Source organism: Sceloporus undulatus, chromosome 1 (genome assembly GCF_019175285.1).
Source record: "Sceloporus undulatus isolate JIND9_A2432 ecotype Alabama chromosome 1, SceUnd_v1.1, whole genome shotgun sequence".
Classification (NCBI taxonomy): Eukaryota; Metazoa; Chordata; class Lepidosauria; order Squamata; family Phrynosomatidae; genus Sceloporus; species Sceloporus undulatus.
Window position 1 is genome coordinate 160498704 of NC_056522.1, and position 27208 is coordinate 160525911.

General features: G+C 40.4%; 2 protein-coding genes across 2 annotated transcripts in view; one reads left to right on the forward strand and one right to left on the reverse strand.

Annotated features, from left to right (window-relative positions):
- The first annotated feature begins 589 nt into the window (after positions 1-589).
- Positions 590-8860, forward strand: DHRS12 (dehydrogenase/reductase 12). The gene is made up of 7 exons (XM_042449823.1): positions 590-726; positions 2042-2123; positions 3051-3112; positions 4562-4666; positions 5591-5681; positions 6673-6810; positions 7328-8860. The coding sequence occupies exons 1-7, from the start codon at positions 658-660 to the stop codon at positions 7441-7443; spliced, it is 663 nt and encodes a 220-aa protein (XP_042305757.1). The 5' UTR covers positions 590-657; the 3' UTR covers positions 7444-8860.
- A 110-nt stretch (positions 8861-8970) lies between these two features.
- Positions 8971-27208, reverse strand: part of WDFY2 (WD repeat and FYVE domain containing 2) — a 53116-nt gene continuing 34878 nt past the window's right edge. Inside the window, exons 4-12 of the mRNA XM_042449788.1 lie at positions 24404-24458; positions 22113-22263; positions 19762-19874; positions 18054-18180; positions 15865-15970; positions 12458-12559; positions 10951-11081; positions 10186-10294; positions 8971-9988 (exon numbers count right to left, since the gene is read on the reverse strand). Of these exons, the coding sequence (XP_042305722.1) occupies positions 9959-9988; positions 10186-10294; positions 10951-11081; positions 12458-12559; positions 15865-15970; positions 18054-18180; positions 19762-19874; positions 22113-22263; positions 24404-24458 (924 nt within the window). The 3' untranslated portion in view covers positions 8971-9958. The remainder of the gene's footprint in view (positions 9989-10185; positions 10295-10950; positions 11082-12457; positions 12560-15864; positions 15971-18053; positions 18181-19761; positions 19875-22112; positions 22264-24403; positions 24459-27208) is intronic.

Below are 27208 nucleotides of genomic sequence, written 5' to 3' on the forward strand. Positions count from 1 at the left end.
TTTTTTGGAAAAGTTGATATAGGAGTGAAACAGAACGGCAGCTTCAGCTGGCTTCGGGGTGGCATGGGGGCATGGCCACATCCCATTGCCACTCCCAAGCGGTGTCATGCTGCCCACCCAACCAGTCAATGGGCAGTGTTGAGGCGCTCCAGCAGCTTTGCATTTATATGCTGCATGCCACAAGAGCACCGAAAAGCCACCACCTCAGCAGAAAAGACACTCCTTTTCCGGCGCAAAAAGGAGTGGCATTTTGCTGCTTCCTTTTGTGCTGGAAAAAAGCTGGATTTGGGCCATGGTGTACAGTTGCTGCGGCCCTAATCCAGCGCTTAAAGGGACAACATCGAGCCACCCCTATATGGCCATCTGTTTCAGCCCATAGTCAACACCTACCATGTGATTGTGTAGTGTTGTTAAAAGTGTGTTAAGTAATAACCAATCATATCAATTCTCTGGACACGTTTGGATATTTTGTGTGTGTTTTGAGTGTTTATCTGTGCCAGTAATATCAGTTTTGTGAACACCTTTGGATATTTTATGTCCCAAATGTATCTGCGAGGTAAGTAAGATTTCAAGAGAGGCTGTAGTGCAGAAAGCCACATTTCTTTCTTGCTTTCTTTTCTTGTCTTTCCCTAGAATGTTTTTGTCCATATTCTGGACATGTCTGACCCCAAAGGAATTTGGAAATTTGCCGAACAGTTCAAGAATGAACACAGACTAAATGTCTTGGTGAGTTGGGAACATAACACAAAAGGACAGCTCAACTTCCAGAAGCAAATTGGCATTGAGAGATACTGGCTGTTTGAAGGCAACTGTGGGCTTGAACAAGAAACAATTTGGCAATAGTAATGTACTGTCAATACTGTGGAATGCCTATGCAAGCATTCTGCCTTTCCTTAAGAAACAGACACTTTCATGTGGCAGCTTAATTGGGGGCATACTTATCAAATTTGCAGATAACACCAAAGGACAGAATCAAAATTCAAAATGACCTGAATAGACTAGAAAGCTGGACCAAAGGTAACAAAATGAAATTCAACACGGAGAAATGTAAGGTACTGCATTTATGGTGGAAAAATGAAATGTATAGATATAGGATAAGGGACACCTGGCTGAAGGAGACTACGTGTGAAAGGGATCTAGGAGTCCAAGTAGACCACAAGTTGAACATGAGTCAACAGTGCGATGCAGCAGCTATAAAAGGCCAATGCAATTTTAGGCTGCATCAATAAAAGTATAGTGTCTAGATCAAGGGAAATAATAATGCGACTCTATTCTCCTTTGGTCTGGCCCCACCTGGAATACTGTGTCCAGTTCTGGGGACCACAATTCAAAAAGGACATTGAGAAACTGGAGCGTGTCCAAAGGAGGGCGATTAAAATGGTGAAGGGCCTGGAAACTATTCCCTATGAGGAATGCCTTAGGGAGCTGGGAATATTTAGCCTAGAGAAGAGAAGGCCTGTTTAAATATTTGAAGGGATGTCATATTGAGGAGGGGGTGAGCTTGTTTTCTGCTGCTCCAGAGAACAGGACCCGGAACAGTGGATGCAAACTGCAGGAAAAGAGATTCCTCCTCAACATTAGGAGGAACGTCCTGACAGTAAAGGCTGTTCGACCGTGGAACACATTCCCTTGGAGTATAGTGGAGTCTCCTTCCTTGGAGGTCTTTAAACAGAGGCTGGATGGCCATCTGTCAGGGATGCTTTGAATGTGATTTCCTGCATGGCAGGGGGTTGGACTGGATGGCGCTTGTGGTTTCTTCCAACTCTATGATTCTATGGTTCTTAATGCAGCGTTGAAGTTTATTACTAATGGCAACACAGTGATGTGACTCCTATACATTCATTGAGTCAGAGACACCGCCCACCCCCCCACCCCCCCGATCCATCATGTTCAGTATTGTCTACACTGAGTGTCAATAGCGTTCTCAAGTTTTCAGACAGGAGTCTTTCCTAGACCTAAATGGAGATGCTAGGGATTGAACCTGTAAATAATCTGCTCTCTCAGAACAATCACATTATTTGTCTTACATTTTTCTTCCTAGATCAACAATGCAGGCTGCATGATAAACAAAAGAGAACTAACAGAAGATGGGCTTGAAAAGAATTTTGCTACGAACACTTTGGGTAAGTAGGGTAGTTTTCCCAGGGAGATGATTCAAACTATCATAAACCTCTCAAGCTTTCCTAATGCCTGAGTAAAGCTTGCTTGTATTTTTCCATTTAACAAAAACAATATCAATCTCCTCCCAAGTGGCTTCTATATTCTCAGCTGGTAAGAGAGGGAACAATTCTATCCACTGCCTCACCACTCCCTTTAGACTGCAGCAAGGTAGATTTCTATTGGATCCTATTATTAGATAAAAGCAGTTCAGTTTCCTGGTGGGGAAGCCTGTGGAATGTGTCCTTGGAGGTTTTTATTAACCAGCTAAAAGGGTGTGATCAAGGTGTTGCTTTACACAAGGTATCCTGCCAAAGGATAACTTGAATAAGTGCTGTCCTCTCCTAGGTTTCATGCATTCTTTGAAAAAGCTGGATACTTCATACCCCAAACTGTAGTTTCTGATTCCGTGTACAATTAGTAGAGAGGCATCAGAGTTGTTAGTATGTGGAATAAACACACAACAGAATAAATTAGATCTCTCCTTGTATTGCTTTCCCCCATTGCCACAGAAGGCTTTTTAAAAAAGCCCTTCCATTCTGTGGGGCGTCTTCTCTCTTATGTGCCGCTGATAACAGAGGATAACAGAGGAAGTAGATTGAGTGAATGGGCATTCTTGGACCATTATTCTGTCAGAGGTTTAGCTTACACTACTAATCTTAATTGCAAAAGGAAAGAGGTGGACACAGCAGAGCTTCCCTGTGCTGTGTGATGCTGCATTATATCCCCAAAATAGGTTCAGCATCTTGGACAACTCCTTATGTTATTAGAAATCTGAAACAGATACACTGTGTAGTGGAGTTAACAATCTCCTCCCCCCCCCTCCCACACACCAACAATTGAATTTATTGTAGAAGGAACTGCCTGTTAAACATTCTGAATTTATCTTTTAGGTACATATATTTTAACAACAGTTCTACTATCTCTCTTGGAAAAAGAAGATGACCCTAGAGTTGTAAGTCTGTATGCCTTTAATTTGAAGGCAAATGTTGTCACTTGCTAGGGTAGCCCTTTCTTTGTGCATGTTCTTGATGCAAATAGATTGGTGGTGCCAGTTACAGCTTGGGAGAGCTGGCCATTTTTGTTGATAGGAGTTACACATAGAAGAGAGACAGACTGCGATTTGAGGTATAAAACCAATGTATACACCCAAAGACTCACTCTCTCTTTTATGTCGAATTTACTGGATGTTTTCAGTGCCTTCTGCTTTCCCTCACTCTTGCTGTTGTCAAGAGATACAGCACCAAAATTGCATGAAGTAACAGGTTTGAGGAGAATACTTTTATATTCTTAAAAAAGAGGTCAACAGCTTTGTAAGACTTTCAGTGGTCTTAATTTACATGTCAGTGTTATAGGAAAATTTGTGAGGGAGAGGAAATAATGAACCTCAGACGCTAGAACAAGTTTACTATACCAGGTTCATACTATAAGGGTTGCATAATCATGAACCCTTTATTTTTGGGGCCTTACATGGTTTCAGTTAACAGCTGCTTTACTGAGCTACAAAGAAGCCTAATGTCTATACTATGCCCATGCCAAAAACCAAAAGATGTTTTGAGGATGTGGTGTTACTGCTTACCTTATGCTTTATTGAGATATTATTTGGGCAGCACATTGTGATTGTTGTTAGAAAAGTGCTTTCATCACCAGCTTTTGGAAGTGTTTCTTGTCTCACTCCAACCCTTGTGAAGCAAAAAGGAAAAGCTCTTTTGTGTCCCTGGAAGCCAGTGCGTGTTAAAAGAATGTTCATTCCAGTTCAGCATAGCTGAACTACTTCCAGAAACAGCTTTTTGTGTCTATCAGTGTGTGTGTATGCATGTACTTGTAAGATTCATTTATGTCTTTCAAAGAGAGAAAAAAGATTGGGCTCACTGTCTGACATAGTGGCTTTTTATGTAAAGGTTCAGGAGTTTTCTGATTGAATAGTTAATAAAGTATCTTTGCATTGTGACTTTTAAAGAGCTAGAAATCAACACAACTTTCTAGGGAGATAGCCAGCATGACGCAAGACTCTACATTTCAGATCCCTTTAAATAAATTGCTCCGCCTAGTTGTTGTTTGTCATTTTGAGTGGCGTAAAGTGAATTTGGTATGTGTTTGGTACAAATCAAGACTGTTCCTTCCAGTGATTTTCATTTTGTAAGATCCAAAGCACACTACATAAATAATCCAGTTTGAGACCACTTTAACTGCCCTGGCTCAATGCTAGCGAGTTCTGAGAACTGTAGTTTTGCGAGGCATTTAGCCTTCTCTGTCAGAGAGCTCTGGAGTAACAATAACTACAGTTCTCAGGATTCCCTAGCACTCAGCCAGGGCAGTTAAAGCAGTCTCAAACTGGATTATTTCTGCTGTGTGTTACCAACCTAGGTTTCCGACACTGATACATTTTAATTTTTATTTCCAGATCACTGTCTCTTCAGGAGGGATGTTAGTTCAGAAACTGAATGTATCAGATTTGCAGACAGAAAATACAGCATTTGACGGGACAATGGTCTATGCACAAAATAAGGTAGGATTCATAGTCCTTGAAGAAAAATCAGAGCACAGGAGATGATAACGTTCCTTTGCACACCCATGCGGCAGTTTTGAGTAAATTCCATTTTGGTGCAAAAATGAAAAGGACTCTGGGAAAAGGACTGCAAACTTATGTGTTTCATAAGTTGTTTTTTTTAAATAGAGGTTTGCTTTTAGCTGTTGCTAGAATCGTGTTGGTGATATATGCTAACGTACCCCCTATGGCAGTACCTGTGATTTTAGGGATGCTGTGAAAGGAAGTATCTTGTACCTCCTTCTGCAGCACCCTCACCCTGAATGTCCACTAGCAGTCGGGGCACTCTGGTGCATTTTGGTCCCTCTAGATACCAATTGACTTTGGGGGTGTTCCAGAGTTTGTTCCACTCTTCAGCAACAACAAAATCCTGAGGGCCAAGCTTGCTTCTTCTTCTCCATGTGCAGAAGAACATCTTGATCCCACTCACAAGTGATCAGAAGGATGGAGTTGCACTACGTAGCTCCTGGCTGCTGTTGTGCACCCAGGGTAGGCGTAAGGGAAAAGGAGCAGCCTCCACCCCTTGGATGATTGCTGTAAAGGTACTCATGGGAGAATTGGGCCCTGCCTGCCTGCTAATTGGATTTCAGCCTACCAGGTTAGAATGGAGATGCAGAGCCCAGCAGCAATCTCAGTTCTGTATGTGCTTTTAATACTGTTGTTTGCAAGGAGCTCTGTTTGTTTAAAAACAACAAAACCCTGAAACTGAGACAGAAGTCTGCAGTATGTTCATGCACAATGGAAAAGATACTCTGCAGTGGAAGGAGGAAAAAAATAATGGCTGACCAAGTAATTATTGTGTCCTTTCCCTAGTAGTTATTAAGATGCTGAATTAAATGGCCTATTGCTCTTTTTTCCAGTTTGATGCCTTTTATTGTATCCTAGAGACAGCAAGTGGTCATGACCGAACAGTGGGCTAAAGCACACCCCAGCATCCACTTTTCTTCTATGCATCCTGGCTGGGCAGATACTCCAGGTATTTGTTGCTGAGTAGGAATAGCATCTCTTTGCCTAAATATAAAGTGGCTTTGACTGCTGCTTGTAGGAAACTCCCCATGTCACTTTGTCTGCTGTGCTTTCCTTTATAATGTTTGAACTTTGCATCCTTTCCCTTGATCAAGAAAACATGTGAAAAGATTGTACTCCTGACCAAACTAGTAACAATTAGAAAATACATTCTACCTGTCCTTTGCACTTCTTTGACTTCACCTGAGAGCTAAGCAGAGGTTACCTTGCAGTAAATCTTAGGGCAGAGTTCTTTATACAGTTTTGAAAGAATCTGTTTGTGTTTGTGAATTTACTTGCTTTTGAGCCACGAACAGTGTTAATGTATTAAGTGGCTAGATTTGAAAATTTGTTTATGCACTATCCATAGTGTAATGGATGGTGCCGATTGTCAATTCTGCATGTTGCACCTGCACAGGAGTCTTCAAAGAAGTGCAGAAACTCAAGGTGTTATACTTTTGAAATTTCCGAAGGGGTGTGTGTGTATATTAGGTTTTTTTAAAGCAGCATTTGCGATGAACACTTAACTGCAGCATCTTCAGCCACCAAGAAAGGAATATGTTCCTGTAGTTTGAGGCCTTCAGTTTTCTATTTTGTATTGTGTGAGATTTGTATTGTCCTAAAGGAATTATTCTAAAACTACAAATATAAATAATGTACAGATGCACATTTGTACACTTAGCAGCAGTGTCTGTTAATACAAGAGTGCAGTTTGTGGTAGACAGAAGGGATCTCTTGTGCAAAATATAGTGTGAGAGAACTGACACTTAGTACCAAAAATATGAGATGAATAATGGTGATCACTAATGCAAAGAGAGACTTTGCAGGCTGGAAGGAGTACTGTAGCATATTCCAAAATTATGATAGAGCCCCATTGATTATTGGGAGACAAGCCTTTTGCCACTTACTTTGTGAGGAAGGATATTTTTTTACATGCACTTATCATAGCCATTACCTTGTAGCGGTAAGGTCATCTATGCCAGATTTCTATGAGAAGATGAAGAACAAATTACGGACAGAGGCTCAAGGCGCAGACACTGTGGTATGGCTTGCGGTCTCCCCAGCAGTGAAGAGGCAAGCAAGCGGCCAATTCTTTCAAGGTAAAGTTTTCACTCGTGTATCCTTGAAATTAAGAAGAAAGTATGGGAAAATCTGTCCTCTAGCAATATATGAAAACTTTAAAAAAAAAAAAGGGAGGGGGAGAGAAAGAAAAAATTAAGTGTGAATGCAGCAAGTATTGGGAAATATACATATACCTGCTAGGATTGGCTGTAGCTCTGTATAGTGTGCTCTTGATGGCAATTTGGGTTTATTGCTGTGTCCTCAGTGAAACAGCCTTAGCACATTACATCATTACATGCTATCCATCTGATGTTGGATTACAATTATCAATAGTTTTAATCAGCATAGCTAATGGTAAGGAATTCTGGGAATTCTGGTCCATAACAATTCCTGAGCTTTGTTTTATGTTGTGAACATTTAAATTAAAAATGCCTTAATTGTGGACCCTCAACTAGTGTTGCACACTTGTTCACTAATACTAATAAAATTCAGGAAAGGATGGTACCTCTGAGCCAGTTCTGATTGTTCAAATTCATTGTGCATTTTTACTTCCAGACAGACAGCCTGTTTCAATCCACTTACCACTGGCATGGACAAAATCTTCACCTGGTGATGAAGAAAAACTGATGCAGGTTCTTGAAGAGCTCTCTCAGCAGTTTAAGTCACAATAATCATTACTTTCTACTTCCCCTTTAACAAGAGTTCTAGCAGTATAGCAGTACATTACAGTAGCATTTTCCCAAATTGAAGTTAAGAAAGTGGCACTGCAATTGAAAATTTGCAATATATGGAAGCCAATTGCAACAAGAACTCACATGCTTCATTTCGCAGCAGAAAAACATCTGAAGCTTTCCTAGCTGGTTTTCTGTGCTTTACACGTATCTGATTTTTGCTCAGTAGAATTGTGCAGGGTTTCTAGAACAGGCTTCTGGAAAAAGCTGAAAACATGCAGGCATTGTGCTGATTCTTGAAAAAATTGCCCTAGTTTGTTTCAGTTGAACAAGTCAGTTGAAACTAATTCCAGTGTCACTTGTGTTTGCAAGCCAGCCCAGAGAATAAGATTTTATGTTTTCAAAATACATCAAGGTTTGAGAGGGTAGTGGAAAAAAAGAAGAGAGCTCTTGCATTTCTCCAGTCACAGTTCCATATCATTTTGACCCTCCATTTAGCCATTTCACTCTTGCTGTTTTTAAAAGCCCAAGAGTTTTCCCCTTTTAAGAGGGAGGCTGTGGGCCAAGACAAGTAAGAATACTCACTATTCAAAACTTCGGAGGGCTCTCTCACAACTTTGAGCTTACCCCTTTTTTGAAGCCTGTGTGCATGTGTATTGTGTGCCTTCAAGACTTTTCAACTTATGGCAACCCAACGGTGAACCTTGGCAGGTTTCTTTAGAAAGGGCTTGTTGTTGCCATCCTCTGAGGCTGAGAGAGTGTGACTTGTCCAAGGTCACCCAGTGGGTTTACATTGGCAAGTGGTGATTTGAACCCTGGTCTCCAGAGTCGTAGTTTCAAAACTCAAACCACTACACCACAGTAGAAGCCTGACAGAATGTAAACTGTTCCTGAAAGGCCTGTCACTGCATCTGATATTTGCCTTAGAAAGCCCATAAAATCAAGGGTTTTGATTTTGTGTCAATTGTAGTTCACCCCTTCTCTTGCAATGAAGTCAGTAAATTTACATCCTAGTGATACCTTAAAGCATTACAACAAGCCAAATACTTTGAGCAATTATGCAAGGATACTCAGCCAGACATTTCAGCTTTCAGACAGATATGATTGTGGCAAGCAGTAGGAACCATTTCACTGGTATGATGAAACATGTCTGGTCCTGCAAGCATGCAGCAGTTCTGTGACTGTGGTTCACTTCCTTAAGGTTAAGGATCAGTTAAGAACATGAGGGTATATGGCACCCATGGCTAAGAGCTGGGAAGCATGTTAAGGACATCCTTTAATCAACTGGTAAATTCTCCCTTACCAAAATTATAGCTGGAAGATGCTTTGTTATAAATTTATAGTGTAAAATGTAATGGATTTGTATATTTTGTAACCACTGAAAATTAATATTGAAGAATAAATAATATGCACCTTGCGGCAAAGAGGAGTTGGTTTCACTATAACTTCCCACAGCAGATGAGATATAAACATTTACAGGAACGCTGTACAGACTAGCTTTAAAAGAGGCAGTTTTATTTTGTATTTTTAAATTTTTTATTTTCGAGGGGGGGGGGAGCCTAATAAGGCAGCAAAACAAAACTGGAAATTTAACCACATTAATTTGAGGGCCATCTTGAGAATTAAAACAATTACAGTGATCTGCAGTTTTTTAAAACACACATCCTACCAGAGAGGTGATCAAAGTGAGATAGCTTCAAGCATATCCATTTTAAGTCAAATCCCCAAAGAAGTTCCTGCAGCGCTGGTCCAGTTAAACAGAAGGGCTTTCTGTGTGATCACAATTCAGTACAATGGGCAAGACGTTTTAGCCATTTTTTGCCATCTTAGTTCAAACTGTTTTCTACACTCATGCTTGGGAGTAGAAACCTAGTTTATCCTCTTTGATTTTTCCTACCAAATAATGTACTCATCCTGGATTTGCAAGGAAAAAGAGTGGACTTTGCACTTTTCTTCACCCGTGCATCCACAGGTCTGTCTGCTAGAACGCATGAACAAAGGCAGTCTTTTCGGTTAACAAGCTCTGGATACCCAGAATCTAGTTGACACTTTGTAATTTCACGTTCATGCTCAATGACTGGACAATACAGAAAGAGGATTTTCTTTTTTGCTTTCAGTTTTCTCTCCTAAGATGCAGCATCAGCTTTGCCAATGTCACACAGCAGAAGACTGCCCACATTCGCAAAGAATCCCTCCACATAAAACAGCACGAGTCAACACAGAACATGAAACAAACCCCACGGCACACATGTTTTCCAGACAGAGTTCCAAATGGCTAAATGGAGCCAGATTGTATAACTGTAGGTTTTAAAAATATATCTTCTTCATTTGAGAATGAATAGAAGTAGAGCGTTTGGTGTAAGTGTTCATGCTGGATCTGCTAGATTGCTTGGAAAACCATCCAGAGGTATTAGTTCTTGTCCTTATCAGTCTGTACAGCTTGTTCCATCTTCTACCATAGAACTAGGATTTCCCTGTTCAGTAACACTGAGTTTCTTTAGGCTTCACGGATGCATCAGGATACTACAGGTGTCATATCCCACAACTTGAAAAGAAAGAAATGGAGACAGGGAGAAGAGATTATTGAAATGATTAATTCACACCTTATGGGATGAACCTGATAATCCTTCCCCTTGCCCTGCTTTTACACCCAAGAGAAATTGAGGCAGCAATCCATAAGTAAGACATTACATCAGCAGTAGTGGAGTCTTTGAAAAGTATATCTTTAGCCTGCACACGTACCTTAATAACCTTGTCTGTCCCAGATGTTAACAACCACCCCCTGGTAGCATCGAAGTGCACATGGACAACGTTGTGTTTACTATCATGAAAAGTAGCTGTGGGAGCACGCCTAGGAGAAAAACAAGGAAAATAAAAGCTCTGTATTGGGAGACAGGGTGAGCAGAGCAATTGATCAGGATCTATTGGAAAGTGTCTGTCACAGAATGAGAATTTCTGATCCTTAATTGTTTCAAGTGTAGCAGCAATGAAATAACTACCTCTTCCACTGCCCCAAAGTAAGTTGCTGAAATGAAGAAAGCTTGTGTGTGAATGAGAATAGGTTTTCTATGTGGAAGGACCATAAATTTCTGGGGTCAGAATTAGGGAATGCTTTTTGCAGTTGGAGCCAATTGGGAGATATCTGCTAAAATTGAAGCAGATCCTACAAGGCTGAAGTTTGCCCACCCCTGCATTAGAAGGGTGGTTGAAAAACTTGTTATAGTGATACCACCTTATCTATATTGCTAAGAGCACGGATGGTCCACCTGGTCTCTCCAGACACTAGACTACCATCTTCTACAAGCCCCAGCTAGCATAGCCAATGGCCGGAGAAGGCCACAGGTTGCCTATCTCTGACTTTAAGGAAACAACTTAAGTCTTAGCTTAGGGTTCATCTTTCCTCCGAAATCCAAATATATAGCCAAAGATCAGAGCAGGGCATGACAGGAAAGTAACAATGAAGGAGGGTGAACATGAGATGAGACAAGACCAGGACAAGCTACTTACTCCTCATCTGTTATTGATTCATAACAACTGTCACAGACTCTCACTTCAAATTCAAAGCCCATCAATGGTATGGAGGAGCGCTTTGAACTGCATTTGCCACACACAGCTTTTCCACACTTCCGGCAGTGGTGCTGAAATTAAAAGCAGGTAGGATTCACCCAGGTGAGGTGAAAGGATTTATACAGGCACTTCTATACAGCTTATCCAACCTAAGGAGTAAAGTACGCATTCTGCACATTTCTGCAGCAGTCTCCCCTTTCCTCCACAGAGCTCTGTCCATGGAAATAAAGAATTACAAACCCATGCAGGAAAAGAGGGGACAAAACTGTATGTAACTCACCTCGAATCAATTAATTCACACAGAGCCACCACGCTTGGAGAGTAACTGTCCCTCCCCTCTTTTTTTTTAATACAAAGAAGAACAGAGGAGTCCTTACAGGAACCATTAGACTTCAATATGCACTATTATTTTAAAGGAAATGACAATGCTGATCTATCCACACCATCCACCCTTTTCCTATTTTGTACTGATTATATTTCAATACATTTAACAACTTGGACATTAACTTCCTATGGTGGTGGTGGTGGGGGGTCTTGGCTGGCATTCCTTATCACACAGATGTGTAACCTGGAGTTATGCATCCATGGCTGATCTGTATTCACAGTCGCTACACAGTCAAAATCATGGCACTATTATGATTGTAACTGCCTCTCCCACTTTACTGGCATCAGGTCCATTCTCTGGTGGATAACATTTTCAACCCCCTCCCCGCAAGCAAACAGGGCTACAAGTGTTAGAATCAGGATGCTTGTTGCAAGTCCATTCACCTTTTTGCTAGCGGGAGTGGGGGGAAAGAGAAATGTAACTAAGAAGCCAAGTAAATTTTGGCCCTTGTCTGTAAATGACATACCCAAGTCAGGAATCATGTTAAAACAAGGGAGTCCTACAACAAATGTATGGAGTGCTTGGGATAGTGTTCCATTTTGCCAAGACTTTCCCCCACCCCCAAGTTGGAGCAAAGTTTTATCATCTTATCCTTGATTTTTTGAAAATTTCAAAAGCAGTGAGTATCACACTGAACAGCCTCTGTGAGGACTAGCAACATGGAGGCACAAGGGAACATGCAATGAGTTACAACTTGGACTGTTCCTGTTCAGGGTTCCAGTTAACCAGCCATGCCCTTTTCTAGGCTGCTTCATCTTACCATCTGCCCAGCAACTTCCCTCCCCAAGTGTTTTTTTCCTTGCATGCTCAGTTTTCTGTGACTGCTGAGCTTGTTCACATAAGTTTTATTTAAAGGATCCCCCTCCCTCTTTTGCACATCTATACATTTCAGACCCCCCTCTCCCACCTGTAAGGTGCAGCCTCCATCTTGGGTGCAGATATTGTTCTTTTGGTAGCACAAGGTTCTGTTCTCAGAAAAAAGTAATTCTTAGCATGCAGGCTGGTGCACTAAGTGAAAGGGGAGGTTAGTGATAATCTTTTATGGAGGAAAGTGCCACATACCTGTCTAAGGCCTATTTTCTTGCTATCCCACATTTGTTTAAAGTTCCAGAAGAAGGGCTGATCACACTTTTGACACGAGTCACTGTCCAACCATTCTGGTGTCTATTGTGAGAATGGGAGAGAAATCCTTCAGTGCATCGAAGAGGTATGGAACCAAAACAGTAGGCAAGATTTGCTAATCTTCACTCTAGATTGGCTAATGTTTTGTTCCACCTGGGCCCATTCAAACTACTGTATATAAAATGCATTCACAATTCTGCATTATAAATTACATTCATCAGGAACTGCATTCACTTATTCGTGTAGTGGACAGTCCAGATCAAGCTCTTCAGTCAGGTATGCTCCAGATGCATTGGGCTGCAACTTACAGCTGCAGCCAGCATGGCCAGTGGTGAAGGGTACTGGAAATGCAGTTCAGAATATTTGAAAGACACCATAGTTTGTGGAAAGTTGTCCCAGATGTTACAATGCAAATGGACATTTCTCAATCCTGTGCATATTAATGAGAGCAAAGCACAAATAGCCAGGAGGGAGACACTTAACCCGTTGAATTTCCACCATTAAGGCTGTGTCAACCTGATCTGGGCATGGAAATAAGTCAAGCTAGAGGGAAAACTACCGCAGGAAAGGATTGGCAGCAGGGCAAAGGTTATTCTCTTCCTCACCTGTCAATTCTGTGCTGTAAATTTCCTGCTACCCACACATCACTGTTAAAATTCAAGTAGACTAGCAAATGCACTATTTGCCAATGTTTCATCCTGAGTCTTATTAGAATTGTTGGCAATAAATGGGATAGCAGCAGAAACCAGCCAGGGTTGAAGCTGTCAAAGAGATGCTGCATCTTTCTTCAGTAACTCTATGGCTTTTAAATATTTATGCAATAATTCACAACCAACTGCCTAAATATAAAGTTCTTATTTAGGGATCCTGGAAGGAAGTATCTTTTCCTAAGTGTGAGGCCTTTTCATAATTTAGCAAAAGTTACATATCGTCAAAACAAAAGTCATTTTCATGATTTCAGATTTGCTGAAGGGTATTCTTAACTGCCATACTTCACCATCAAAACTGGAATACCAGCAAGACACAGAGTTCAAATAACATGGGAAATTTCAAAGATCTAGACTGGGATGGACAATGTGTTGACCTCCGAATTTTGCTGAACTCTTTCTGCAGCACCCTATGGCAGTGGCTATGCACAAGCCATGTTTATTTGTACACTGGCATGGATGCCGTGGTATCATGCCTTCTGCCTTCCAGGGGTGTAGCTGCCCCTTCAAGTAAGAATTCTGCCTCAATTAGACTTCAGTCCCCAAATTTCTATCACTGAAGAGAGTGAGATACTGAAAACTGCTCACAGCTTGAACTCTTATACTTTATTATGTTTGCATTCTCTTGGGAATTTTGCTTTTTCTTTGGTTGCCTAAACCCTATTTCTAAATACTCAACTGAAGTTTTAAATTACTGAAATGCTAGAAATTTGGGGAGTAAAGGAAAATCTTATGAGGGAGAAGAGGCAGAATTCTTATTTTGGGGAATGCTCTTATTCCTCCTGCCATCTCCTCTGTGATGGATTCAGAGAGGCATTTAGGGGGATGATGTCTGGGCCTAGGGGCTCATTAATGGCATGTTTTAAAGTGCATTTCCAATATCAAAACCTTTAAACCAGGGTGGTCTTCAAAGAACTATTTTGATGCCAGGCACCAAATTCAGTGCACACTAAATTAAAGTTGGTCAGGCTCACCATTCCTGTGATTGTGCAACTGTCTACAAATAATTTCTCTATCCAGCTAGATCATAGTTCTGCTTTTATGAGAACAGGTTGATGCAGCAACCAGAACAGACCTAACTTCACAATGGAATGACATACACACCTCAGCAGGAAAATGATAACAGACACACAGAAATACACCAAGAACGAGAGGTAAGGGAAAGGAGGAAGGGATATTAAAGTTTTGTTTTTCTCTCTAAAATGACAGAATTATCAACCACTTAGAGATTACTCTTCAGCTGATGGTTAAGAGTCTTTTTACTTTCATCTGTCAAGCAAAAAGCTGCCCACACGATCTATTGTCAGCAGGCCAAAGGGGACAATTTGCATTGTCAAAACTGGGTCTGTAGTTCTATGCAACTTGACATCACAGCCATTATCTAGAGGAAAGATTGCTGGGAGCATTTTCTCAATTGACAGATTACTGGTTCTAATGTTCACTGAAGTGATTTTAAAAAAACGTACTTCTAAACAAACATCACTTAAGAGTTCCTGTCCCAGTTTCAGAACAAGGTTGCATTCAAAGTAGGTTGATCCAAAGACAATGCAAGGATAATCACTGGGCAGTAAATATTTTACTTTGCATGTATGGTTTATTGGTAGGAAATTTTTGCCATGTTCTAGGACCAGAGAACAGGGGAATTTCCTAGTAAGAAATACCATTGCCAGAAAGCTCCCTAGGACTGCCAAATTGCTTGGACCAAATTCATAGCATGTTCTCTACTCCATAAGCTCCCTTACTAAAAACTCAGTTACAGTCAGTGATGGAGGTTTACATAATTTTTCATGATATGGAGAAAGCTGGGATGTCCTATTTTTCTTTCCCTTACATCTACAGTTAGTGAAGGGGAGACTCATCCCTCCTCTGTTTTTGTCCCTAATGTGGAGGTAATTGTATGTGGAGGTAGTCCCCCCTACACCCCAAAATTACCTGTAGTCTTTTCTCGAACTGGGGCTGAAACTGCAATGTAAAAATAATGCAGTTTGACACCACTTTAACCGTCATGGCTCCATCCTATGGAATCCTGGGATTTGAAGTTTATTGTGGCACTAGACATCTTTGACAGAGAAGACTATCTCACAAAAGTACAAATCCCAAAATTCCTTAACGTTTAGCCATGGTGGTTAAAGTGGTATCAAACTGCATTATTTTTGCAGTGCTGATTCAGCTTAGGACTTAGGAACAGTCAATTAAATTGACTAGTGATCGATACAGGAGTGACTGAAGAAGTACTTTCAACTTATGAAATTTTTTGCTATGACAGACAAATGTTTATACAATGTGGAAGGGTTTTTTTGGGGAGGGATATTAAAAGAGGTCTGGAGGAAATAAAGGCATGTTACTTAGCTACTTAGTTATGTATACTGGCCAAGGTAAAAATCTTCTCACTGCAAAAATTGATCTTCCCTTCCCTTAGTGTCATAGCCAACAACCTACAACCCTAAAGCAACACTGAAATACTACAGGCTCACATTATAATTGACAAGCCCAATAGGATAAAATGTCACATGAATCTAACTGCATGGTCAGATTCAAAGAGAGACCCTTAGAAAGACTGGCTTTTCCCATTTTTTTTTTTTTTTTTACAATAATTCATCATTTCCTTGACCATATAAAGGGGAAGAACTGAGTATGTACCTCCTGCCTGTCAACATCCATATTCCAGACCACAATTCCACCATCTGCTCCACAGGAGATAAGTTGCCGAGTGTGATGGGAATAGGAGAGGGACTGAATTTTATCACTGTGGAAGACACAAACGTAAAACACAATTACAAAGATTTGTGAATAGGGTCAGCAATCTGAATATGTGAGCATACCTCCCTGTTAAGGCATTCACATGGAACAGGCTCATTTCTACAAGGGAATATTCTACACAATTGTCACAAGCAGAATTAAGCTAGTGGCAAAATCTATGGTATGGTCTGAGAGAAGTGCAGGAAACAGAGCTCTCCTCCATAACCTGCACATCTTCTCTCTGTATGTATGTATGTGCCTGGTATTTCTTGGCAGTCTCCCAACCAAGGACTAACCAGTGCTAACTGCTTAGCTTCCAAGATCAGATAAGAGCTAGTGCCTTTAAAGTATATAGGCCTGCTCATTTCTGTATGCAGGAACAATCTCTATGATGATCTACTGAGACCCAACTTGTGAATCCCCAGGTACTTTTGTAGTAAGGCAATATGACACAGACTTAGGAGCTGAATGCCTCCCGTCCATGTTGTCAGATTAGAATTGACAACTACGACTGTAGTATTCTGCTGGCATACTCAATGGCCATCTTTGTTGTTTGTTGTTGTTGTATACCTTCAAGTCACTTCCAACTTATTGAAACCTTTTGATGAGCCTATCACAGGGTTTGCTTGGAAAATTTGTTCAGAGGGGGTTTGCCTTTTCTTCCTCTGAGGTTGACAGAGTGTGACTTACCCAAGATCAGTGGGGATTCAAACCCTGGTCTCCAGATTCATAGTCCAACACTCAAAACTACTACACTACACTGGTTCTCAAAGCAAACCCTACTGTACTTGTTTTCAACCTTTAGTTCTGTTTTGGATTTCAGCTCTCCAATTATTGGTCATGCTTGTTTGGGCTTCTTGGAGAAGCAGTCCCAAATTGTCAGGGAGGACTAAAGACTGAGAAGTGTTGCTTAGAGAGAGATTAGGGGGGTATGTGCACCGCAAAACTATAGCAGTTTGATACCACTTTAATAACCACAGTTCCACCCTTGGGTCCTAATCTGGCAGAAAGATGGGACAGAAAGTAATTAAAGAAATAAATTCCATGGAAGTTTGGGATATATAGTCTGATGGGATATTAGAATTCACGAATGCACCTACTTAAACTACAGCACTAGATCTCTCTGGCAGAGTACATCATAAAGGCATGGATCCTAGGATTCCATAGGATGTGGTATCAAAGTGCTATAATTATGTAGTATAGATATGCCCTTATTGACAATATAACTATAGGACAAGCTTGAATCCAAATTTTACTCCCATTCATTAAAAGCATGTTAACCCTTGCAGTAAGATGTTTCTCCTAACCTTGACCAACAAATACATATTTTCTATGTGTATCTCACACTTCATACAGGGTGTATTTCGGAGTGGTTGTTTATTTAGCACTCATAAGTAATTCTAGTGGACTCTTTATAAAGATAGAAATGTCTTTATTATATTAGGCTGATAGATGCTGACTAATTTGAGGGTAGAATTGGAGGATATCACCATATTAGCCTGGAATATCAGTATGCAAAAGGATTTGTAGCACCTGTTAGACTAACAGAGAAGTTGGTAGCATAAGGTACTTGTGTCTAAACTGCTCATACAACTTCTTTCACAAAATTAATCTCAAACGTGATACAAGATACTGACTAATTTGAGGTAATCCAGTGAATTTTATGACCAAGCTGTTATCTAAACCTGGATTCACTAGCGAAAATTCAATATAATTCAATAAAAACCTTTAGAGATAAATCTATATTGCCTTTCTTTTTTCAAAAACAAGATATGAGGACAGCCATATTGTCTGTATTCACCCCAAGGGTGACCCAAAGTCTGAGAAAATTTAGTTGACTCCAATAGTTCACAATGTGTGCGTTTGTTTAAAGGATACTGGACTCTTTATCAACACACTTGTTTCTGGTAACTAGATCACAGAGTTTTGATACAAGTCATTTTTTAATTCCATTCATTTCGAAAATGTCTGCTGAGATACAATTCTTAACAAGACACTTCCCCTCAAATGAAACACTGCACACATATTCTGTGATGGGAATTATACTTAGAAGAGACTGCAAGGAGAAGAATTTGACAGAAAAACTGTACTTATGTCCTTGTAGTTCAATGGCCGTTCCTTTTCTCCCTCCAATGTCCCACATAATAATTGAATGGTCAGAGCTGCCCGAAAATAAGACACGCTGAACAGGATCCCAGCAGAGGGCACTGATTCCACCTGGAAAATATTAGGGCAGAGAAGAAGGATAGAAAGGGATGGGGGGCTTTAGTAACAAGACACAGGAGTTTATGTAAATTGAAAGATGGTCACCAAACACTTAAGGGTCTATAAAATGTCAACAGCCTGGGAACTGAACAGGCAGCATGTACTCTTTGTTTATGGAAGATTATGGCTCCCATGAAATGCCATTTTAAAAAAAACACCCTGATGACCTGTTTGGCAAGGGAAGGACCAGGGATAAAATGTGTCCCCTCTTTCCTATCCTGAACAGCTCCCCCATCCTGAAGTTTAGAAAAATTTCCTGTGAATCTTATCCCTTTCCATTAAAACTGAAATGGCACTCTGAACTGTTCAATAGATCTTAAAGTAAGTTTCCCAGACCATGGTCCTACTTAATCAGCTACTCACACAACAGACTGCAGCATGAGTGTTTTGACAGTTCTGGCACTTGCCCAAAGTGGTATCCAGAGCCACAGTGCTGAACAGTGGTGGGCAATCCTGGTCCTCGTCTGCAGGGGCACTCTGCACCAGAGAAGTATTCACAATGTTCCTTTCAGCATCCAGAATATTACTTTTAGCAGAGATTGGCTCTATATACAGATATCTGTTTTCTCACCATCCAGCTTTTAAGACACCTCAGACCCCCTACACAGATTGGTGGAAGGTTATGGTATAACTGTGCCAGCAAATCTTTCTATTCTGCTGGATTGCACAGGACCAACCGTCCTTCTTTTGGCAAAATATTCCACCATTTTGACTGAAAAACCTAGGTACAGACTCATGGTAAAAAAAAACAATGCCCACAGCATCATTGAGAGGTACTTTTTGCAGTTGTTGTCACTATCATCATCTCTTTGTTGCCACTTCCCATATCTAATGATATCTAAAAGCAGTGTACCACTTCAGGCTAATAAATGAAACCAGATTGTCAGTTTCTACATCACTCAAGTATACCATTTTCAGATCAAATGCAAGGAATATCATCTGCACAAATATTTAAATCAGGCTAACATCCTCCTTCAAGTACTGCATCCACCCATGTCAGAAGTTCTAGCTCTATCTAGAGACTCTAGACTATGAAGGGTTCGTACTCGTATGATAACTTTTTTTGCATTCACACTACTTTGGCTTTGGGGTGGGTGCTGTGTTCTTGTGTGCATTTGACAACCATTTGCGTAATAGTGTCCATTTTTTAATTGGCCCTACTTTCTTTTTTTCCGACACTGGGAGACATTCCTCCCGTGTGATATCATCCCATGCTGGCCTGGGTTTTTCTTGTCCTTCCTCTAGTTGACAAATGTGGGTTTGGAGCAAAGTTATGGGGTGGGGGGGAAGAACTTCAATAGCTAGAAACTGTATTAGTGGGATGCTGTTCAACCCAGGTTGTGCTCCAACATTAGCAATATGGTAAGCAGACACAAAGGGAAGAGAATATTTGAAAGGATTTTTACAGTACCCTGAGTTCCAAGGTACAACTTTTGCATGGCACACATACCTTTTCATTTTTCCACATATTTTTCCAGATATCTTGGACATATACAACAATCCCCAATGATTCAAAGTTGCTTCAAATCTTACCTGTATGGCCTCTAAATGTTGTTATCAGGTTGCTGTTTTCTTGTTCCAATTTAAGTATAGTCACCTGCCCAGAATGGTCACCAATAAAAACGTGCCGTGTCTCTACATCAAATCTGGCAAGGAAGGAATCAGGAAATATTCACAACATTCCAGAATCCTATCTAGATCAAAACCTGTTTGCACATTACTGTCTTTTTTGAATAATTTTATGTAGCAATACTTGGACATTCATCACTAATTTCAGGGCTGCTGGAAAGAGGTAGTATTGTACTTGGACAATATTTAGTCATGCTTCTACTACATGACCCTTAATAATTCATATTCCTCAAGAGGGATCCTTTCTAACCACATATCTATGCATTAAAGAAACAGACCATGTAGCAGAAAACTGTGCAAGCCTTTCGTCTGAGAGGCAAGGACCATATTCTGGTTGTGAGCTTTCTTTTTCCTCTTTTCTAGATCTGTTTTTTAATGCTAGTATTAGTATTATTCACCAAGATTCAACATCACCTACTTAGTCACAAATGCATAACTAAGTAACATCTCTTGGCCTGAACCTCCAAACCTATCTTAACAGCTCCTGCCAGAGGAGCAAGGCTACAATGAGGACTAGCGGCAGGGAGTCCTGTTTTGATTGCTGCAACCTCACTCACTGGCAGGAAGAGTATGGAAACATCATCTTCTTGCACCCTGATCACCAGCTGAACAGACCTCCATCTTTTGATGTGGCTGCTGGCTATTAAAGAAGGTGAAGGGGACATATACACTCATGGCAATAGTGATACGATCATGAATACATATACTAAATACAGAGCAGTTACGGGTCCGTCATTCTAGTTTATGAATCCTTAACTGCATACAGGATGCCAGGCATTAATTGCAGTCATATGTTCCTGTTCTATCCATGAAACATCTAGCAAACATCACAGCACTGGCAACAACATCTTCATTTATAAACATAGCACTCCATCTTTTGTTCTAGCTATTATTATTATTATTAACCTTTATTTATAAAGCTATGTCAATTAATTTTTAGTTACTAGTGATTTAGTCAAAGCACTAAATCAAATGGCAGCAGTACCATCCCAGGCAAACACTTTTTAATTCTATGAAACTGCATTACAAAATAAGCAGAAGTCTCAAGTGAAGTACCAGCCTTTGCATGCAAGGCAAGGTCTGGAACGGATCCCCTCGTGTAAGGGGTGAGCCAACTGTATATGCAAATATAAGTATTCCAAAATAAAACAACAACAACAACAACCCAAATTTAATTTAAATTAAATTAAAATCTGAAATTCAAAACACTTTGGGTCCCAGGCATTTCAGATAAGGGAGGCTCAACCAAGACCAGTTTGGTGTGAAACTTGCTGGTGTACAGAATATACCACAAGTATTATAAGGGCATAAGGTACAGATATATTTAGAAGTCTTTCATTTACGGAAACAGAAGCTCATCTGTTCCACAGTCAAATACATGTTTCCACCAGAAATTGAACCAGTAAATATGATGCATATCGAGTCTCCTCACACAAAAAACTAAGGGTGTGACTGTGTATGAATCCAGTACTATAGAAGAGGCAATCCATGCTAGTCTTTAAACCTTGATATGTCAGTAACTGTACAATATCACAAGCATGAAAACATATATTATAAAATCCCATTTATAAATAATGGGCAGAATTATGCTAGGTAGTTACGAATGCAGAATTGCAAGTTACACAGTTGTGACTGTTTCATTTTCATGATTCCAACATAACTCCTCATTTAAGTGATACATAGGGACTGTGGAAGTCTCCCACTCCTCTATTACCAACCAGAAACAAGAAGTTGACTGATCTTCTCACTGATCTCTCATGCAAGCAATCTCCACTGTGAGGGAGCCTGTTTCTGCTTGTCACAGTGGAGCCTGTTCACGCATAAGGGTGGGAATGTTAGTGGGAATGGGAGGGACTGCGCTGGGATTCACTATGTAGCTACATAACTACAACGGGCCCCTAGTATCCACTGGAGTTTGGTTGCAGAACCACCCTGCCAAGGATACCAAAATATGTGGCTGCTCAAGTCCCATTATATACAGTGATGTAGTAAAATGGTGTTCTTCATATAAAATGGCAAAATCAAGTGTTGCTTTTTGGAATTAAAAATATATATATTTTCAAGCCATGGATGGTGGAATCTGTGGATACAGAAGGCGAACTGTACAATGGTTATTGCCCAATGTAACTCAGAGAGGATTCCAGCCATTATGTCCAGCATTTAATCTGTTTACCACCACGTTCTGAAACTAAATGTAAACTTAGGGAAGAAAGAAACTGGAGCAATGCTAATGCTATAAATACTGTAAAGGATACTGTAGTCCACATGCCCCAGCGCTAATCCGGTAAGTCCCGAGGCGCTGCCCACTTTCTGAACAATGCCAAGTGAAGTGCTTGTCCTGTCCTATGCTCAGGAGCCATTCCATTTCCAGGACAAATAGGACCATCATCACCCTGCTTTGATGAGCTGGGGAAAAGGACATTAGCAAAACATTAATATCTCACACAAAGGTTTCTAACATCTCTTGTCTTTATCCCTCCTTCTTCTCCCCATAAAAACCACTTATGTTGCTTCCATACTATGTGCTATTTTCATGTATTCCTTAAAAATGCCAAAGTGACCTCAGTGGAGTCAGAGACTTATTAAGGATCTGCAGGATGAGGTCTGGCTCACCATTGACCCAAATGGGAAAGAAGAAAAATGGATGGAACTCAGTGGCAAAAAGAATCAGCCAAGCAGTGGGCATGAGTTAGACTCAAATCTCCATTACAAGATAAAATCCCTATTAAGTATGAGGTGTTTGGGCACTAGGAAAACATAATCTAAAATGACAAGAAGCAACAGAGATAAAAAGGAGTCAGTCTTGCTGTTAATGCCTTATACCTTAACTCTATCACACTGAGGAGAGAACAAAGGGCAAGAGTCAATCTCATGTGTCATCTTTCATTCCTGCTTTTGAGATATAGGATTCTTTTTTCTTTTCTTTAGAGATCCATACAGTGGAGCTGGCTTTCTTATTTATGTTCTCACTATGCATAGCTGGAAGAAACTGCATGGTTTCAGTTTAAACAGTGCATTCATTTAATCATCTGACTCTTGCAGGCAGCATCCAATTGATGAGTAAAAACTGTAACTAGCTTTTGTTCCGACTATCATCTCATGTCACAGCAGAGCACTAATACTATTCATGCTGTCTTTGGACACAGAGAATAACTCTATTCTGTCATATCATGCTTTTGGATTTCCTAGTCTCGCACTTTGACCAAGAGCTGGAAATTTACAAGCCAGGAGCAAACAGTAGCTGTTGTAACACACATACTGGAAAGCCAAACGTCTGATGTGACGAAGAGGCGCCTAGGGAAACTTTTCCTAACCAAGCTCCTTGGACTATAGCGCCCACTGTCCCTAGTAGCATAATCATGTAATGGGAATGCCGGGAGCTGTAGTCTAGTGCACCCAGTGGAGCAAAGGCTGGAAAAGTCTGCAGAACATCTTAACAAGGGACTCAAGGAAACGTAGTAGAAAAAGAAAAATGGCATGGGTATACATGGGAAAGGGGCTTTCAATGAGGCAACTGCCTTCCATATTCTGCCCTTCAAGAGGTACAACACAGCTAAGGGCCTCTCTGGGAAACATGCAGAATATGCCCTGGAGCACAGCTACTCAAAGTGGTGGTCCCTGGACTGGTGCCAGCCTGCAAGCTGGTTCTTGGGGAGTTTCCAGGAAATGAAGAAACAGTTGTAGTCGATACGAACAAATATGGTGCTTGTCTCTGGCACAGTTGAAAAAAATACCTGTCAAGTCCCCAACATCGGAGAGCTTAGGAACCACTGTTGTAGCAGAAGAACATTCTTGATTAAAGACTTAAGTTTGATTGTTGGTCTCACCTCAAACAGGCCCACTGAATCCACGGAAATTTACATACACATTGACTTACCAAGGTCCCACTGATACAGTCAGTCTAGTCTAGCTGGGACTAAAAACTGGATTTAAGCCAATAGGCACAAATATGGTGCTAGTCTCTGGCACAATGGGGGAAAATGCCAGTCCCTCTGCATCAGATACCCTGAGAAGCAGTGGTCTAGAACAGACAGTTTCTTCATTTGGCTTCTGATCCTAGGAGATTTGCTTATTATAAATTTCCAGACAAGATACTATATTTATTTTATAAATACAATTCCAGGCAAGCTACTAAGAAGCTGACAGTCTGGGAGCTTTATAGTTCATTTAATATTTACTTAATATTTTCAAAGTGTACCCTTGAGCAAAGATAAAGTTCTCCTTTAAAAAGTGGTGTCATTTCAATTTTTTGCACAACAGGAGCCAAGTAATTTCATAATCCCTATCCCATCCCAGAGGATGAGAGCAGAGAAGATTAAAGTTTAGTGACATTGCTTTTTTAGGTGGGATGGGGGTTGCAAAAACATCCTATAATAATCACCATGCCAAAAAATAATCTCAGAATTGCTAGATGTTATAAAGAGCAGATCTAAAAATTAATACTCTGCTGGGTTTTTAAATTCTGAAAGTCTTTATGGTTTTAAAAAAATTAAAAAATAATATCCAAATTAAAAAATAATCTACAAATATTGACTGCATTTCTTACCCTGGTAACTTTTAACTGGTGTCATCTTGTTGTAATCTTCTGATAAAATAAATTCCTGGAAAATAACAAAGTAGCCACTTTAGAATGTATGCTGTATCTAAAAATTAGTTTGCAATGCAACATTTCTTGTTAAAATCCAAGAATTTATCACTTTGTCCATTTTCCTGGATTTCAATCTCGTCCTTTGAGATTGAGAGAGTGGCATGTTCTGTTCATCAGCTCGTCGTCTGATCAGCAATGCCAAGGAACAGTATGTCTCAGTCAAGGAGGCTCAAAATCTGGACTATTTCTACTATGCCTCTCTGCATTATGGAATTTCTGAACGCATAATCAAAAATGGATTATTTCTACAGCGTGAGCCTTGAATTCCTAGCTTTTCTAAGTAACTTCCACACTGGTGGCTTCTTCCTTGAATGGTTGGCTGGCAAGCATATATGTTGGGCTTACTGCAAATGGCAAATCCAAATCCAATGAGAACATTTAGAGATACCCCCCCCTCACACACACACACTTAGATTCAGCACATTTCCCCTCTTTTCCTCCCTAGTATGTCTCTGCACATTCAGAGATTGGTTTTTCTCCCACCGATGGGGAGTCAGGGCTCCTCTAGACTGCCCAATAGTTCTAGTAATCATTACAGCATTCTGTTTCGGATTTCACACAATATAATGCTTTGCAATGGTTGTTTTGGTGCCACTGTGCAGCCATACCCTAAATATACTGAGGCTGACATTCTACATCACAGTCTACCTTTCGTAACTTTATAACTCTATAGGTATGTTGCAGAAATGCAAGGAAAACCCTATTGGTGAATTGTGAACATGTATATCTAGGCATCGGCAAAAGTGCTCCAATGTGCATCTGGCACTTCTCTCCAATGTGCATCTGGCGCTTCTGATGTGCTTCTGTTGTGCTTCAGCACTTCGTGGTGAATCTGCACTGGGAATGTCACAATACATACCACTGCCCACGCCGCACAAGGCCATAGTGCATTAGTCACTCCATTGGCTACCACTGTGCAATGGGTGCCTATATGCTATAACATTATGGCAGCTCCTTGGTGAATACGGATGCTGCAGAACTACTCAATTCAATTTTACACACGCATAAGACCAAAGTTGTAAGTCCCAAGCAGAATTATTTTACTCATTGCAGCAGATAGTTTTGTGAGACATTTAGCCTTCTCTGTCAGAGTGCTCTGGGGCTACAACAAACCACAGTTCCCAGGATTCCATAGTACTGGGCCATGACAGTTAAAGTTGTGTCAACTTGGATTATTTCTGCAGTGTGGATGCAGCCATAGATATTAACCTGCTTCCTTGATAAATATGGCTAAAATTCCTGCCCAAATCCAAGGTTTTTGTGTGGTCCAGAGAATCCCTCAGTTAGTTATTATGAACCTTCCCTTTTATCCAATTATAATTCATCTGTGAGACTGTATGTGACAGACCAAAACTAGTTTTCACTGCTTATGTTGGGGCCCGAGGAAAAAAAAATGTGTTGGAAAATTAATTAAGTCCATTGCCCTAATTACAATGTCGCATATCAATAGCTCATTCAACATGAAGTTAATGCTGGCAGTCTGAGTGACATTGGGTCTCTCGAGTGTATGGATGCCAGAAGACAGCATCAACAGTGTCACCACCCTTTCACAAGAGTTCACAGCACTTGGTCAGTAGACCAAGGGCTGCATATATAAGCAGAAGTGTGTTTTGTGTTTTAAAAAAAAAAGCAGATGTATATCTCATGTAGATGGCAAAGGGAAATCAAACAAGGAAATAAAGGAACTAACAAGAAAAATAGAAATGGGAGATAGCAAGCAGTGAGAGGATTATTATCATTAATAACACCACCGTTAAATTTTTACTCCACTCCACCTTCCTTTGTTCAAAAGATAAGGTCAAAAACATGGGTTTGGAGGAGATCCACCCACACAGATATCAAAAGAAAGAGAAACATACATGAAGATAGCATGGATCAGTGATGACAACCAGAGGATTCCAGGTTACTAATGTTTTAAATCAAACAATGACTTTTATAGAGAATGACATTAATAGCATCACCTGAATGCCAGACTAGGACATCATGAAGAATAGGAAGTTATGATTTTGGAATGCAAGGGAGGCAACATTCATATGGAGAAGGGAATTGTCCACCCTGCTAGAGCTTTGCTTGATGTTTTCACTGCCTTAGAAAAGACAAGCAAACTTCAGATGCTATGCAGAGTGTTCTCCCTTGCATGTCTCTTTGGCTGCTACCACACTAGTGTAGAATTAATGTAGTTTGACACTGCTTTAACTCTTGTGGCTCCATCCCATGGAATCCTGGGATTTGTAGTTTGTTGTGGCACCAGTGCACCCTGACAGAGGAAGCTAACTCTCTTCCCAAACTACAAATCCCAGAATTCCATGCCAGTTAAAGGGGTATCAAATTGCATTAATTCTGCAGTGTAGATGCAGCCTTAACCTGTGAAGTCAAATCCATTATTATTGCTGCAATTTGACAAAACTAGGAAGCTACACTGCCAGCTTCATCAAATGCCATACAGACTCTATTAATTTTGGTAAGCAAATGTTTCCGAAGTTTAGTTTTGTTCACTGTCTCACTTTTTTGAATTGTAGTATGAACCAATTACCTTACATTTTACATATGCGTTATCCTGATAGATAGCAGCAACAAACTGCAGAGTTATATATACGCAGCAACCATTGGAATCAGTCTTAGTTGCAAAAGGTAGATGACAGCCACAATACCAATACAGATCAATATCCAACTCCGATCTACGTTAAGATTTGCTAACTGATC